Below are 17,504 nucleotides of genomic sequence, written 5' to 3'. Positions count from 1 at the left end.
TCAGCGTCTTACCCACTAAGCCACCATGTCCCTTAATGATGGTTATAGCTTGGCTTTAAAAGGGGATTAGATAAAATCACGGAGAACTGATTTATCCAAATTCAATATTGCTTCTGTTGAGAGCAGATTGTCTCATGGACACCATGCGTTTTTTCCGGAGTGCTAATTTTAAATAAAATACAACTTTTCCTTTCCAAAAAGGGTCTTTATTTTGAGATTGTGAAGTGATTTTCCCACTTTAATGACTCCTAAGTGAGACTGAGAGGAGGAAAAAAAATGCACCGCTTACTTTAAAGTTGCCCTTAAGAGCCGTGTCTCTAAAGAACCATTATATTTTTTTTCACGAGCTTTAAAGCAGACCGTTTTAATAAGAGGTGCGGTGTCACAGAAAGTCCAAAGTGCTTTTTTTCTGAGTTGCTTTTGAAGTATGTGGCGCTTTAATGCATGTAATCTAATAAGATGCTAGTTTAGCATAATGAAGTCATCCAATGTATCTCAAGAACATCCAGTTAGGGAAGGCTGATGCCAAACCATGTATCACAACAATGGGGGACAAAAGCACAGCAATTAGACTGCTTTCCTTTGCCATTTTGTCAGGCTGACCTTGGACGGCTCTCAATTATTTCAGGTGTGAAATAATTCAGGAGTGCCTCTGCAGCACTCTGCCTGTCGTTTCTTAAACCAAGCATGTCTTTTCTCCAGACTGCATCTGCAGAGTGGCTGCTGAACGATCTACAAAGAAGGCTGGATACTTTGAAGAGTCGTAGACAGGTGCTATGCGCCAGCTCCCCATCCAACTCTCCAAAGCACCTTTTTGCCTTTGACTCCAGAACCTTGCACCACAAACCTAAGTCTCTTGCAGTGTTGCGCAATAGATTTCGGGCGGGGGGGGGGAAAGCCGGGAGTGTCAAACTCGCGGGCCAGATGCGTCATGCGCTGGCCACCCCCACCCCCGGATTAGTGAAAGGGGGGAAAGTCACGATATGTCACATGATGCCGCGAGTTTGACACCCCTGCTTTAAGCCTTGTTGTTAGTTGAGAAGTCGTGTTCGAACCATTGTGACCCCATGGTCAACGTTCCTCCAGGCCTTCCTGTCCTCTACCATCTTCTGGAGTACATTTAAGCTCACGCTGACTGTTTCAGTGACTCCATCCAGCCACCTCGTTCTCTGTCGTCCCCTTCTTCTTTTGCCCTCAATCATTCCCAGCATTAGGCTCTTCTCCAGTGACTCCTTCCTTCTCATTAGGTGGCCAAAGTATTTCAGTTTCATCTTCAAGATCTGGCCTTCTAATGAACAGTCAGGGTTGATCTCCTCTAGGACTGACCGGTTTGATCGACTTGCAGTTCAAGGGACTCGTAGGAGTCTTCTCCAGCACCATAGTTCGAAGGCCTCAATTCTTTGGTGCTCAGCCTTTCTTATGGTCCAACTTTCACAGCCATACATGGCAACTGGGAAAACCATAGCCTTGACTATACACACTTTTGTTGGCAGGGTGATGTCTCTGCTTTTTAGTATGCTTTCTATCCTTACCAGGATCAAGCGTCTTTTAATTTCTTGGCTGCAGTCCCCATCTGCGGTGATCTTGGAGCCCAGGAAAATAAAATCTGTCATTACGTCCATTTCTTCCCCATCTATTTGCCAGGAATTAAGAGGGCCGGATGCCGTGATCTTAGTTTTCTTAATATTGAGTTTCAAGGCAACTTTTGCACTCTCCTCCTTTACCCGCATCAAGAGGCTTTTTAGTTCCTCTTCGCTTTCTGCCATTAGAGTGGTATCATCTGCTTATCTGAGATTGTTGATATTTATTTTATTTATTTATTTATTTATTTGATTTTTATACCGCCCTTCTCCCGAAGGACTCAGGGCGGTGTACAGGCAAGATAAAACCAACAATACAATATACAGATTAAAATACTATTTTAAAAACTTATTTAATTAGCCTGAAATTAAAATTACCGTAAACTAAAAACCCCGTTTAAAAATTAATAAAATTTCACATTAAAAATCCAATTTAAGCCAGCCCCGCGCGGATAAAGAGATATGTCTTCAGTTCGCGACGGAATGTCCGAAGGTCAGGTATTTGACGTAAACCCGGGGGAAGCTCGTTCCAGAGTGTGGCGCCCCCACAGAGAAGGCCCTTCCCCTGGGGGCCGCCAGCCGGCATTGTTTGGCGGACGGCACCCTGAGAAGTCCCTCTCTATGGGAGCGTACGGGTCGGTGGGAGGCGTGTGGTAGCAGCAGGCGGTCCCGTAAGTACCCAGGTCCTAAGCCATGGAGCGCTTTAAAGGTCATAACCAACACCTTAAAGTGCACTCGGAAGGCCACAGGCAGCCAGTGCAGTCTGCGCAGGAGCGGTGTTTGTTTATTTATTTATTTATTTATTTATTTATTTATTTATTTATTTATTTATTTATTATTTAAATTTTTATACCGCCCTTCTCCCGAAGGACTCAGGGCGGTTCACAGCCAGATAAAATAAACAATAATATTACAATATAAATACTATTAAAATACAATTAAAAGACTTATTCAATTGGCCGAGATTAAAAATTTAGAATAAATGATAAAAACCCATTAAAAAACCCATAAATTTAAAAACTAATCCAGTCCTGCGCAAATGAATAAGTGTGTTTTAAGCTCGCGACGGAAGGTTCGGAGGTCCGGAAGTTGACGAAGTCCTGGGGGGAGTTCGTTCCAGAGGGCGGGAGCCCCCACAGAGAAGGCCCTTCCCCTGGGTGTAGCTCCTTCTATCACCCGCGCAGCTGCATTCTGGACTAACTGAAGCCTCCGAGCGCACTTCAAGGGGAGCCCCATGTAGAGAGCATTACAGTAATCCAAGCGAGAGGTAACGAGCGCATGAGTGACTGTGCATAAGGCATCCTGATCAAGGAAGGGGCGCAACTGCCGAACCAGGCGAACCTGGTGGAAGGCCCTCCTGGAGACGGCCGTCAAATGGTCTTCAAACGACAGCCGATCATCCAGGAGGACACCTAAGTTGCGCACCCTATCCTTTGGGGCCAATAACTCGCCTCCAACAGCCAGCTGCGGCTGCAGCTGACTGAATCGGGATGCCGGCATCCACAGCCACTCCGTCTTGGAGGGATTAAGCTTGGGCCTGTTTCTCCCCATCCAGACCCGTACGGCTTCCAAACACCGGGACAGCACTTCAACAACTTCATTGGGGTGGCCCGGGGTGGAAAAGTACAGCTGGGTGTCATCAGCGTACTGCTGGTATCTCACCCCGAAACCACTGATGATCTCACCCAACGGCTTCATGTAGATGTTGAACAGCAGGGGTGAGAGAATCGACCCCTGAGGGACCCCACAAGTGAGGCACCTCGCGGTCGACCTCTGCCCCCCTGTCAACACCGTCTGCGACCGGTCGTAGAGATAGGAGGAGAACCACCGATATACGGTGCCTCCCACTCCCAATCCCCCCAACCGGCGCAGCAAGATACCATGGTCGATGGTATCGAACGCCGCTGAGAGGTCTAATAGGACCAGGGCAGAGGAATAACCCCTGTCCCTAGCCCTCCAGAGATCATCCACCAATGCGACCAAAGCTGTCTCCGTGCTGTATCCGGGTCGGAAGCCGGACTGGAACGGGTCTAGATAGACATCTTCATCCAGGTACTGGGGTAGCTGTCGCGCCATGGCACTCTCTACAACCTTCGCAACAAAGCGAAGGTTGGAGACTGGACGATAATTACCCAAAATAGCTGGGTCCAGGGAGGGCTTCTTAAGGAGGGGTCTCACCACCGCCTCTTTCAAGGCGGCAGGGAAAACCCCGTCCAACAAAGAAGCGTTGATAATCCTCTGGAGCCAGCCTCGTGTCACCGCCTGAGTGGCCAGTACCAGCCAGGAAGGGCACGGGTCCAGTAAACATGTCGTGCCGTGAAGCCTCCCCAACAACCTGTCCATGTCCTCGGGAGCCACAGGGTCAAACTCATCCCAAATAGGCTCAACAAGACGTGCCTCCTCTCCCTCGCTTGGATCATCCCAAATTCGGTCCAGACCGTCCCTCAGCTGAGCGATTTTATCGTATAGATAACCGCTAAACTCCTCGGCTCGTCCCTGCAAAGGGTCATCCCGCACCTCCTGATGTAGGAGAGAGCGGGTCACCCGAAACAGGGCGGCCGGGCGGTTATCTGCCGACGCAATGAGGGTGGAGGCGTAAGAACGCCTCACTTCCCTCATTGCCACTAGGTAGGTCCTAGAATAGGACCTAACTAGTGTCCGATCAGCTTCGGAGCGACTGGACCTCCAGGTGCTCTCCAGGCGTCTTCTCCGGCGTTTCATCTCCCTCAGCCCCTCGGAGAACCAAGGGGCCGGACGAGATCTACGCCGGGTCAGAGGCCGCAAAGGCGCGACACGGTCCAAGGCCCCGGCCGCGGCCTGTTCCCAGGCCACGACCAGTTCCTCAGTCGTGCCGTGGGCCAGTTCCTCAGGGAATGGCCCAAGCTCCGTCAGGAACCTCTCGGGGTCCATCAGGCGCCTGGGACGGAACCACCGTATAGGTTCCGTCTCCCTGCGGTGGTGAATGGCGGTTCGGAAGTCTAGGCGAAAGAGAAAATGATCCGACCATGACATTGGTTCTGTTACTAAATCATCTAACACCAGATCATTTAACCACTGTCCAGAGATATAAATCAGATCCAGCGAGCCTCCCCCCGTGTGCGTAGGGCCATCATTTACTCGAATCAGGTCCAAGGCCGTCCAAGGGAAGCCAGGAACTCCCGAGCTGCCATCGATGACAAGCCGACTGATGGCAGGTTAAAATCCCCCATGACTATAAGTCTGGGGGTCTCAACCGCCACAGCAGCAAGTACCTCCAACAGCTCAGGCAGGGCTGTGGTCACGCAGCAAGGAGCCAGGTACGCGATCACCAAGCCCAACTGATTCCTATGGCCCCACCGCACATAGAGGGATTCACAACCGGCAATCTGAGGAACAGTGGTCTCCCTCGGCTCTAGATCCTCCTTAATAACAACCGCCACCCCCCCACCCCTACCTTGGACCCTCGGCTGATGAAATGCTCGGAAACCTGGAGGGCACATCTCAACAAGGGGGACCCCCCCCCCGCTCTGGGCCCAACCAGGTTTCCGTAATGCCCAATTTCTCCCGGCAATCTTAATTCCAATTTTTGATTCATCTAGCCTTAGGAAGAAAAAAAAGGAGAGAGAAGTTTACAAGTAGTCCTCGAGATAGGACCACAATTGAGCCCGAGATTTCTGTTGCTAAGCAAAATGAATTTTCCTCCACTTTTAGGACCTACCTTTCCACCGTTAAGTAAATTACTGCGGTTGTTAAGTAGCACAGTTGTTAAGTGAATCAGGCTTCCCTATTGACTTTGCTTGCAAGAGGGTCGCAAAAAGGGGATCCCATGATCTAAATGCAACCGTCATAAATATGAGTCGGTGGCCAAGCATCTGAATTTTGATCACATGATCATCGGGATGCTACAACGGTCGTCTGTCTGAAAACCCTCATGTGTCAATTTTTTCAGTGCCGTTTTATCTTTGAACAGTCACTAAATGAACCGTTGTACATTGAGGACTACCTGCGTTCTCTGTTTAATCCAGGGGTGTCAAACTCATGTCGTCATGGTGGCGTCACGTGACATATCAGGACATTTCCCCCTTCGCTAAACTGGGCGTGGCCAGCGCGTGATGGATCCGACCTGTGGGCCAGGAGTTTGACAGCTCTGGTTTAGCCCCTTCAACTCCGTTAGTGGAGAACAAATACAAGATGCTTCCTCTGCTGGTCGTACTTAGTATTATTTGCAGCTGAGTATCCTTTTGTATGGCATTATTTCTAAGCAGAAAAACACATTAACCTCCATCACCTCCCCCCCTTATTCATAAAACTGCTCTGTGAAATGTGAAGCAAAGCATTGGGATTCTCTCACCCCACAGGCCGCCCGAAGCCTCAATTGGTTTTGTTCAGCTGTAGCCAAAAAACATCCAATGACTCCTCGATGCATGAAAGAGCATGGATAAGAGCCTCCGAGCCGAAATGGCATCTTTCTCCCACGTTCTTTCCCAGCCTCTTGACATTTCCCTCCTCTTTGCCAGGCACCCAGGGCAGTGCCCACTGGCACTCATTATTTATGACTCATAACTGGCAGTCGAGTCTCATCCTGCTGCCCATTCCTGCCAAATGATCTGATTGCAGGCTTCCTCCCATTTCATTGATTCCTTCCTTTTCCGGGCATTTTATTTGCAAGGTGGTTCCCATGGGCTTAGATCAGGGGGTCTCCAAACTTGACAACTCTTAAGACTTGTGGGCTTCTACTCCCAGAATTCCTCAGCCAACTTTTAAGACTTGTGAGCTTCTACTCCCAGAATTCCTCAGTCAACTTTTAAGACTTGGGGGTTTCAACTCCCAGAATTCCTCAGCCAAATTTTAAGACTTGTGGACTTCTACTCCCAGAATTCCTCAGCCAGCTATGCTATGCTGGCTGAGGAATTCTGGGAGTAGAAGTCCACTAGTCTATAAAGTGGCCAAGTTTGGAGACCCCTGGTTTAGAGGACAAAGCCGGAATTACCACATGTGTAAGAAAAGCCACTCCAATTCCTTTTAAAAGGCATTTGTGGCGGCTTTCTGCCATCCCAATGCCATGTGCTATTAACTCTCCATTTGCCTATCGCTTTAGTCGTAGCTTTGATTTTGTTTTTCATCGTTATTAGCTTTTGATCCTCATTTATGTTTTGTTGCTTAATTGCTTCGCTTTGAGAAGGCTTCTGCCCCAAGGGGCATGATGGGGTTGATTGTCCCAGTCTTGCTTGATAACCAAGAACAAGGCGATGTCAGACCAGAACAAAAACATTTCAGTGAGCAGCATAAACAAAAGAGGTCAAGCAGTAGCTGAGCTAACAAAGAAATTCCCTGTGAAAGTAATAATTAAAGTGTACTTGAAAACTTCAAATGGGAACAAGGGACAATGCAGAACTGCCAGTGACAATTTGCAATATTAATGCTTCCCCACTGTTAAGTCGCTATTCCAATATGCTTTTATACATTTCATTTTAGGACTCAGGTTCTTCAAACAGATACATGTTTAGAGCCAATACCTGCCCATAAAGATCTCTCTACCCGTGTTTCCCCTAAAATAAGACCGGGTTTTATTTTCTTTTATTTTGGGGGGATACCTTATTTTTTTCCATGTACAAGAGGCCCCCTACTTCTGCTTGCTCGGAGCAGCGCAGGAGGGCGCAGGGTATGCTGATGCTGCCACCGCGAGGCAAGAGGGGTGAAGCTTTCCCATGCACCACGCATCGTCTTACCTCAGGGCCCCCGCAACCAGGCCACCCATGCCCTGATACCTGCCTTGCCTCGTGGTGGCAGCTCCAACAACCCCGTCCATCAGGACCCTATGTGGCTGCCAGCCCACTTCTGCTTGCGGCCGCAACGGAGCAGGAGGCCGAGCCACGTGCCCGTGCTGTGGCAACGAAGCAGTTGGGGTGTGGATGGCCTGGCTGCAGGGACCCTGAGGTAAGCCGGCGCGGGGTGCATGAGACAGCTCCACCCCTTCACCTCACCTCATGTCCACAGCGCCACGAGCAGCCAGAAGGGAAAGGGAAGTAGGGAAGGAATAGGAGAGGAGGGGAGAAGAAAGGAGGAATGAAGAAAGGAAGGAAGGAAAGGCGCGTAAGGAAAGGTTGCTGTGAAAGAAATAGAGAAATGACAACCCCGAAAATATTCAAAGAATAAAAATTGAAATAGTAAAAAAAAAGAAAAGGAATGAAAGAGAATGAATATGAATAAAAATGGAGAAATTAGAAAACGAAGGGCGAAAAAAGATTTGATAAAATAAGCAAAGAAATATTAGGAAAGGAATAAAAAGTTAGGGGAAAAATATATTTTGGCAAAAATTGTAATTAAGAAAAATATATTTGAATAGTTTGAACTGTAGGTCACTACATTGTTTATGAATTGTGTTTGTGTGGAGGGGGGAAAACAAAAAATCAATAAAAATTTGTACAAAAAAATGGAATGGCTGGCTGGCTGGCTGCGCAGGCACTTAAGTAGGACTTATTTTGGGGGTACGGCTTATATTAGGCACATGTGTAAAAAAAAACATGCTAGGGCTTATTTTTGGGGTAGGTCTTATTTTGGGGGAACCGGGTAGTTGTATTATTATAGTTGTATTGTAGAGCCAACCTGGTAGTTAAGGCACCCGGCTAGAAAGCAGGAGACCATGAGTTCAGCTTCCTTCTTAACCATAAAAGCCGGCTGGGTGACTTTGGACCAGTCACTCTCTCTCAGCTGACATACCTCACGAGGGTGTTGTTGTGAGGAAAACAGGAGGAAGAATGTGCGGTGGACATGTTTTGCTGCCTTAAAGGCAAGATACAAATAAATAAAAAAATAATAATAATTAAAAGATGTTGCAGTCCTTTAAATTGACACTGGATCTACTTAACCATGGAGCTGGCTTTATGGCAGTCACTCCCTTAATCTAATTTACCTCCCATGGTTGGTGTTGAGGGGTTGTGCTCTGTAGACAATTTCTACAAGGAAGGTGATGTATAAATACAACAAAGAAATAGTTTCTTTCCTGTAAGAAATCTACCCATCCCATGCTTTTGTAACAGCACAGCAGCTGGACCAGAGGTGGGTTTCAGCAGGTTCTGACCAGTTCTGGAGAACCGGTAGCGGAAATTCTGAGTAGCTCGGAGAACAAGTAGTAAAAATTCTGACTGGCCCCACCCCCATCTATTTTCTGCCTCCCGAGTCCCAGCTGATCGGGAGGAAATGGGGATTTTGCAGTAACCTTCCCCTGCCATGCCCGCCATGCCATGCCACGCCTACCAAGCCATGCCATGCCACGCCCGCCAAGCCACACCCTCAGAACCAGTAGTAAAAATTTTTAAAACCCACCATTGAGCTGGACAGAAGTCAAAGCCATTCTAGCACTTCACTTTATGCAAAAATCAGTGCAGCTAACTGATGTTTAAAGCCACGATTTAACTGTTGGTCATTTATACCATGAAATACAAGTAAAGATTGCGTCTTGCCAAAACATTTAAGTGCTTTATGGAGTAACCTGGAGGAGGTAGAATGAACTAAGTATGTTTGCTTCCTTGAATTGACCAAATGTTTAAAAAAGTGGAATTAAAATCATCATCATCATTATCTCCTTTGAACAGGGAAACAAATACACTCCTAAGTGATAATGTCCAAATGGGGCCCAAAATGTCACTATTTTGTGTGGCCACCATTATTTTCCAGCACTGCCTTAACCCTCTTAGGGGTGTACTCACTTTTGTTGCCACCAGTTTAGATTAATGGCTGTGTGTTGCGTTATTTTGAGGGGACAGCACATTTACACGGTTATACAAGCTGTACACTCACAACTTTACACTGTAGCCAAGTGTCATTTTTTCAGTGTTGTCACATGAAAAGATACACTTAAATATTTACAAAATGTGAGGGGGTGTACTCACTTCTGTGATATACTGTAAGTAGTCTGGGTTCGAATCCCAGAAAGATAAGGCTAGCTGACGAGAGCTAAATAGCTTGAAATAGATCTATACTAATCTCCCTTTATCTCTTTGTTGGTAAATATCAATTTAACACAAAAAAAGTTTGTCGCGAAAGCGACTGCCTGCAAAGGCTCCTGGATTGGGGCTGAAAGCAGGGGTAATATGCTCCCAGTTCGGACCAGATTGCCTGATCCAGTAGCAATGGCGGCGGGTAGTTCAGAGAACTGGTAGCAAAAATTCTTGCCCCCCCCCCCCCCCGCCCCAGCTGAGCCGCACAATCATCAAGGGCTTTTTTTACTTTTAAAAGATTTTTTCCTTCGGCCGAAAAAATGCTTTTAAAAGTAAAAAAAAAAGCCTCTGATGATTGTGTGGCTCAGCTGGGATTGTCAGAACCCTTTAAAAGTGTTTTTTTCTGAAACCTCTTCAGCCAAAGAGGTTGTAAAAAAAAAAAAAGCTTTTAAAAGGATCCTCTGGCGATCCCAGCTAAGTTGCCTGATCACCAGAGACTTTTCAAAAGCATTTTTTTACAACCTCTTCAGCCAAAGAGGTTGTAGAAAAAATGCTTTTAAAAGGTTCTGGCGATCAGGCAACTCAGCTGGGATTGTCAGAACCCTTTAAAAGCTTTTTTTCCTCTGGCGATCCCAGCTGAGTTGCCTGATCATCACAGGCTTTTAAAAGTATTTTTTACAACCTCTTCGGTAGAAAAAATGCTTTTAAAAGTAAAAAGTAAAAAAAAAAAAAGTTGGCCACGCCCACCCAGTCACATTACCCCCCCACCAAGCCATGCCCACAGAACCGGTAGTAACAAATTTTACATTTCACCCCTGGCTGAAAGGCGAAAGCAGAAGCCGTATGCTCCATCCCATATTTGGGTAGACCAGATTGCCCTGATAAAAAACACTTATCTTCTGGCTTAATTCATGTACTTGCATCCAAAACTTTCTGCCTTTTTAATATAATACCGGAATAGGGGCCGGAATAGCTCAGGCTGGTAAAGCCTGTTATTAAGAACACAAAGCCTGCAATTACTGCAGGTTCAAGCCCGGCCCAAGGTTGACTCAGCCTTCCATCCTTTATAAGGTAGGTAAAATGAGGACCCAGATTGTTGGGGGGGCAATAAGTTGACTTTGTAAAAATATACAAATAGAATGAGACTATTGCCTTATACACTGTAAGCCGCCCTGAGTCTTCGGAGAAGGGCGGGGTATAAATGTAAACAAAAAAATAATAATACATCAAATATAATAAAATGATCCTTCCTTTCGTTCACACTTTTCCTTTTTATTCCCAAAGCAGTCTTTAGGAGTATTGTTCAACCTTTAACTTGCTTTTCTCTTCATAGTAATATATTCTATTTGTAATGGAGAAAAAGACAACATAGAGGAGCTACCAATCTTACATCTTCATCTTAAATCAACTTTTCCAACTGGGTACCCATTATAGGATGTCAACGCCTATAATTTTCAGCCAGCATGGTTAAAAATGAGAACTAACCTTGGAGCATATCTGGAGGACGAGATGCTTCTAAAATCTGTGATCTTCTATCAGCTAGCAGTTCCACTGCAGTGTCCCTGAAGCAATCAAGCAGTAAACTAACAGTTCTCTATGATATTGAAGTGCAACAGCTGGCGTGCTTTTAGTTCAGGTTTTTAAATTTGTACCGCAATAAATCTTGGAACTAGCTGGCATCTGGAATAGAGAGAGAGAGAGAGAAAGGACCTGTTGCAGGTTTCTTGGAAATACAAATGTCTCTTCGACCTACGACCACAATTGGAGCCCAAAATTTACGTTGCTGAGGCATTATTTGTTCGGTGAATTTCGCCCCATTTTACGACTTCTCTTGCCACCGTTGTTAAGCGAATCACTGCCCTTGTTAACTTGGTAACCTGGCTGTTAAATCAATCTGGCTTCCCCGTTGACTTTGCTCGTCAGAAGATCACAAAAGGTGACCTCAGGACGCTACGGCCATCATAAATAAATAAATAAATAAATATTTTTTAAAAATAAAATAAATAAATAAATAAAAGATAAGTAGTTGTCAAGCATCTGAATTTTGATCACGTGACCATGGGGAGGCTGCAGCGGTCGTAAGTGTGAAAAATGGTCATAAGTCACTTTTTTTCACGGTCACTAAATGAACTGTCGCAAGTCGGGGACTAACTGTAATACGCTGCATTTTGAACAATTGAAAGAAGTATCTTAAAGACTAAGGATAATATATATAAGGTCAAAGGCTATATCCGTTCAGAGAGAATAAGCTACCCAGTTGATTGTCCCCAAATAATTCGCTGATGCTTTTCTTTCATAAATTAAAGTAATCTTAGCAGGCTATGTTTTTAAAAAATGCCTGTTAATCGTTATTTTCTGCTTTAAAAGTGAGATTTTTCTTAGTAATTTAAGCCCATTTCTCGCCAAGATGGTTAAAGGCTTAGGACCCGGGTACTTACGAGACCGCCTGCTGTTACCCTATGCCTCCCACCGACCCGTACGCTCTCACAGAGAGGGTCTCCTCAGGGTGCCGTCCGCCAAACAATGTCAGCTGGCGGCCCCCAGGAGTAGGGCCTTCTCTGTGGGAGCATCGACGCTCTGGAATGAACTCCCCCCTGGCCTACGTCAAGTGCCTGATCTTCGGACCTTCCGTCGTGAGCTAAAAACATATTTATTTATTCAAGCGGGACTGGCATAAATAGATTGATTTTAAACTGGGGTTTTATTAATATTTTAAATTTTAAATTCATTTTAATTCTCAGCCGTTTAGTAATTGTTATATTTTAATTCGTTTTAATTGTATATATCCTGTATTTTATTTTGGCTGTACACCGCCCTGAGTCCTTCGGGAGAAGGGCAGTATAAAAATTTAATAAAATAAATAAAATAAATAAAAATAAATAAATGAATTAAAGGTAGCCAATATTTGGATAATGCTTCTTTAAGGCAATAGTCTGGAAGTTTTAATGTGAGACAGTGTTCAGTGGCATTGAAAGGAAGGTTGGCAAAAAAGACAAGACAAGACAAGACATAGTGGCTGCAGTCAAGCTATTCTCCAAAGCACCTGAGGGCGGGACAAGAAGCAACGGGTGGAAACTAATCAAGGCGAGAAGCAACTGAGAACTAAGGAGAAATTTCCTGATAGTTAGAACAATTAATCAGTGGAACAACTCGCCTCCAGAACTTCTAGAACACTGGAAGTTTTTAAGAAGATGTTGGATAACCATTTGTGGTGTAGGTTTTCCTGCCCAGGCAGCAGGGTTGGACTAGAAGACCTCCAAGGTCCCTTCCAACTCTGTTATTCTAAATTCTATAATTCTAAATGTGATTGTTGTGCCTCGTCCTCCCTCCTCTCCTCAGCCGGGCCCCTCCCATCTCCTCCCGGCCCTGCTATCAGACTCTGAGTCTGATAATGAAGATGAACGGCCTGTCATGCCTCCAGCCCCCGGCCCTGGCCCCATGCCCGGACAGGATGTCATGGCGTGTTTTTCTGTGGCTCAGCCATCAGAGGAAGTCAGCCACGGATTGGAATTACTTGGGCCTACTCCTTCTGACCCCTCCCTTTCTCAAACAGCAGAAGACAATTCAAAGTGGGAGGATCCTCGCTTCCGGAGATCTGAGAGGCGACGCCAGCAGAAGGAAGGGAGGGGCAGGCCTGGATAAATGCTGAGTCATGGAGCCACACCCCACAGCCTATATAAAGGACCTGCTTTTGGCATTCCAACTTTGAGTCAAGCAAAGTCTCATCTAGTTTGCTGAAGTCACAACTTGAACTCCTGCCTGCCCTGAGAAACCTCGGAGGAATTTGGCAAAGCTGCAGAGGCTTCGTTGCCACGCCTGATACGGACTTCCTAGACCCGGTCGTCGGAGGGGGAGGGGGACACAACAGTGATTACAGCCTCACCTCTTTTGTATATGTGATACATACATTAAGGAGAGGGCTTTCAACTGCAGGTCTACAACCACTATCTTGATTTTTATAACTTTTCCTATAGATGCTACTACAAGTCTTCCTTTAATGAAATACTAGCTCATGGAGAATGAGATGTTTAGAAGAAGGCTTCAAATTTTATTCTTTCTCAAACATCTAATTTCCTATATGCGGGACACTTCTGAATTGCTCTCTGAAGGTTGCTTTTTGACATTGTCTTCTTAATTGAATCAACTTGAAAAAGGCGCTTATTGCAGAATAATTACAAAATGATTGGTCATTTTTTTTTAAAAGCAACAAATATTCTGCATGTACAAACACACCGTAATGACAATACAAGTTTGATAGAAAATGTGGTGTGTGCAGTTGTTTGCTTGCTTTCCCTGGTTGGAAGCAAGATAAAGTTCTTGGGTTTTAAGTTGACATCTGTAGTAGCCAGTGTTAAAAGTAAGGAGAAAGATTACTGAGGGATCCTTGGTGCTGTCTAAAGTTGGTTGTTTTCTTGCAGATGTTTCATTCATTACCCAATTCAGATAGTATCATTAGTGCTGCATTGATGATGTTATCTAGATTGGGTAATGAAACATCTGCAACCAAGCGTAGAGAGCACCAAGGACCCCTAATCTTTCTCCTTACTTTTTAACACTGGCTACTATATGCCAGCTTAAACACAAGAACTTTATCTTGCTTCCATAAACGTCTGAACTTAGAACACCCTGTGCCAGAAGCAGCTTATTTGGACAGCTGTTGCTAGTATCTTCCCTTGTGCCAGAATTTAACCCAAGAATGAGATCCTGAAAAGGTCACTCCTAGTGGATCTAGAAATTGAGAACGAGTGTGTGAGAAGTTATTAATTGTGCTTCCAGTTACTGAAAGTTAAATTCTAACTCTCTGTGTTAGTCAGGATAGTATTTTGTCCCTATGACATCATGCCCTTTAGTTTAAAGACTTCCAATTTATGATCCTTGTTATATTTGTCTCTCCGTGAAATTTTCCCATTTATTCTCAGTTCTTGACCTTAAAAGTTGTACGTTCCCTTCGGGTCCTAGTGAGGGTGGTGTTAGTGTTCTTAGGAGCCATAGTGGCGCAGTGGTTAGAATGCAGTATTGCAGGCTGACTCTGCCCACAGCCAGGAGTTCAATCCTGACTGGCTCAAAGTTGGCCTTCCATCCTTCCGATGTTGGTAAAATGAGGTGCCAGATTGTTTGGGGGCAATAGGCTGACTCTGTAAACAGCTTAGAGAGGGCTGTAAAGCACTGTGAAGCGGTATATTGGTCTAATCCTGGGTTGTCAAACTGAAGGCCCATGGGCCAGATGCAGCCTGCGGAGTGCTTAGGTCCGCCCCGTGGGGCTGCCTTGGAAACAGCAAAGGACCGGCCTGTGGTGCCTCTGCCAGCGAAAGGCGCCCCGACATGAGTGACAAGCTGGCCATGCCCCCTGGCCACGCCCCCTGGCCAGTAAAGAAATCCAAATTGTTTTACTACTAGTTCTGTAGGCGTTGCTTGGTGGGCGTGTTGGGGCTTGGTGGGCGTAGGGAAAGGGAAGGATACTGCAAAATCTCCATTCCTACCCCACTCTAGGGCCAGCCAGAGGTGGTATTTGCCGGTTCTCCAAACTGCTCAAAATTTCCACTACCAGTTCTCCAGAACCTGCTGGATTTCACCCGTGCCCCCGCCCTCTGAGGTCAAACACAACTCTGATGTGGCCCTCTATGAAATCGAGTTTGACATCCCTGGTCTAAGTGCTAGTGCTAGTTCTGCAGTGTCCTGCTGAAATTCTTCCCTTGGCTTGATTTAAATCTTGCATTTCTGTAATGCATTTACAGTTCCGATCCCTCACAACTGTCTTCTGGAAAAAGCAGAGAAAGAAAGTAGATTAGGCTGTAAAAAAAACCCAATCTGTCTGTAAGGATGAGAATATGCATGTGGAAAGAAAGCAAAAGATTATTTGCCAAATGCTTTACAAGAGCTAATGAGTCGTGGTCCATAGCTGTGCTACGCTACTGTGTTGTAAGTTCCATGTTAGTAAAAAAAAGCCACCTAGTTGTAGGACACGTTTTAGTAAGGCATTTATTTTTGCAATGTCACATTTCTGTATAATGCATAAGGGAAACAGCCTGGATCAAAATACAATAGTTAGATTAACAGGTGCCTACATAATACTGAGCAGATTTAATTACTGGTGGTAGGCCATCTAACGGGGCAATGTTTTATGGCATTCTACAATGACCGATATTAAAAGAAAAAAACTGATAATGCTTAGCTTGCCTAATGATGAACCTCACAGGCTACACTGCCAACTATTTTGTAATGCCCCATATTGTTGACGCTAGTTCAGTTGTCTACATTGGATGGTTTTCATGAATTGCGACATCATAAATAAATGCTAAGTAAGGATTGTCTACTGAGCCCAATCAAGCTTGGGGCACCAATGTTACTGACTGGTTATGAGTGGTAGATTTTGCATAAACCTAGGAACGGAGCATTTGCAAAATCCAGTTTTGCTATCTCTTTGCCACACTAATGGCAAGGATAGGGAATGCAGTATCGCAGGCTAATTCTGCTGACTGCCGTTCGGCAGTTTTCATCCTAATCAGCTCAAGGTTGAACTTAGCCTTCCATCCTGCCAAAGTCGGTAAAATGAAGAACCAGATTGTTGGGGGCAATATGCTGATTCTGTAAACTGCCTAGAGTGGGCTGCAAAGCACTGTGAAGCGGTTGTTGTGGTCTGCCAGCAGCCTGCAACGGAGACAGCGATGAGGCTGAGGAAGAACATGGGCCAGTCCTGGAGGCTGGGGAAGGCCTGGATGAGGGCTCTGCGTCAGAGGCAGAGATGGGGCCAGGGCCATCTGGGAGTGATGTGCAGACTCTGGAGCCTCCAGAGGATGACAGTTGTGAGGCAGAGGAACAGGAGGAGCCTCTTCCTAATGCACGCATGAGAAGAGCTACCAGAAGGCAAGAGCAGCTCAAGCAAAGAGGAGTAGGGCCAAGAGTTGATTGGCCCCTCCCATAAGGCTTAAAAGACCAGCAACGGCATTTGGGCTCTTTGTCGGAAAACAATGTTGATAGACTTGCTCCTTGTCTTGCTGCATTTATTTCCTGTCGGCGTTTTCTGCTTTTGAACTTTTGCCAAGAAAAGCCTTTGGCAGTTTGCCTAATTAGACCAAGGTTGGTGATAAGACTGAAGAATTGTGTTATGAAGAATTTGCTTTGATTTCGTTTGGACGACTGTTCTAATAAATTCTGTTTGTTTTTGAACTGATTCCTACAGTAGTAGGACTACTACTACTACTACCTACTTGGGCCTGGGTCACAACAGCGGTATATAAGTCTAAGTGCTATTGCTGTTATTTTTTCAGTTTTGGATGTTAAGTCAGTACCAGGTGGTCCTCAGCTTACAATAGTTGGTTTAGTGACAGTTTGAAGTCATAATGGCACTGAAAAAAGGAAGTTATGACTGTATTTTCACACTTGCAACCACTGCAGCATCTCCAAAGTTCAGCCGCTTGGCAACTGGTTCATATTTATGACGGTTGCAGTGTCCCGGGGTCACGTGATCCCCTTTTGCCATTTTCTGACAAGCAAAGTCAGTGGGGAAGCCGGATTTCCCTTACAAACATGTTACTGACTTAATAACTTCAGTAATTCATTTAACAAGCGCGGCAAGAAAGATCGTAGAATGGGGCAAAATTCACTTAACAACTGTCTGGCTTAGCAACAGAAATTTTGGGCTCGATTGTGAGCGTAAGTCAGGGACTGTCTGTTGTTCAAATGCTCCAACACTGGAAGTTTTTAAGAAGATATTGGATAACCATTTTTCTGAACCGTGGTGTAGGATTTCCTGCCTAGGCAGGGGGTTGGATTAGAAGACCTCCAAGGTCCCTTCCAACTCTGTTATTCTATTTTCTATTTCAAATTAAATAAATTTTCATGTCTCTCTGTGTATGCGTGTCAGTCAGACAGTGATGAGGCTGGCAAAGGCCCAGATGAGGGCTCTGCGTCGGAGGCTGAGGTGGGGCCAGGGCCATCGGGGAGTGAGGTGCAGACTCCAGAGCCTCCAGAGACTGACAGTAGTGAGGCAGAGGAACAGAAGGAG

General features: G+C 45.5%; 1 protein-coding gene across 3 annotated transcripts in view; it reads left to right on the top strand.

The window, feature by feature from the left end:
- Positions 1-17,504, top strand: part of ASCC1 (activating signal cointegrator 1 complex subunit 1) — a 140,414-nt gene that overhangs the window by 75,742 nt on the left and 47,168 nt on the right. The window contains exon 10 of one of the 3 annotated variants that reach the window (XM_058188273.1): positions 13,943-13,981. The exons of the other annotated variants lie outside the window; for them this stretch is intronic. Coding sequence (XP_058044256.1) covers positions 13,943-13,966 — 24 coding nt within the window. The 3' untranslated portion in view covers positions 13,967-13,981. Of the gene's footprint in view, positions 1-13,942; positions 13,982-17,504 lie in introns of those variants that run through there. 3 annotated transcript variants of the gene reach the window in all.

The sequence above is a fragment of the Ahaetulla prasina genome, chromosome 6 (genome assembly GCF_028640845.1).
Source record: "Ahaetulla prasina isolate Xishuangbanna chromosome 6, ASM2864084v1, whole genome shotgun sequence".
NCBI lineage: Eukaryota > Metazoa > Chordata > Lepidosauria > Squamata > Colubridae > Ahaetulla > Ahaetulla prasina.
The sequence above is the reverse complement of the archived record's forward strand: the minus strand, read 5'-3'. Positions and strand labels throughout refer to the sequence as shown.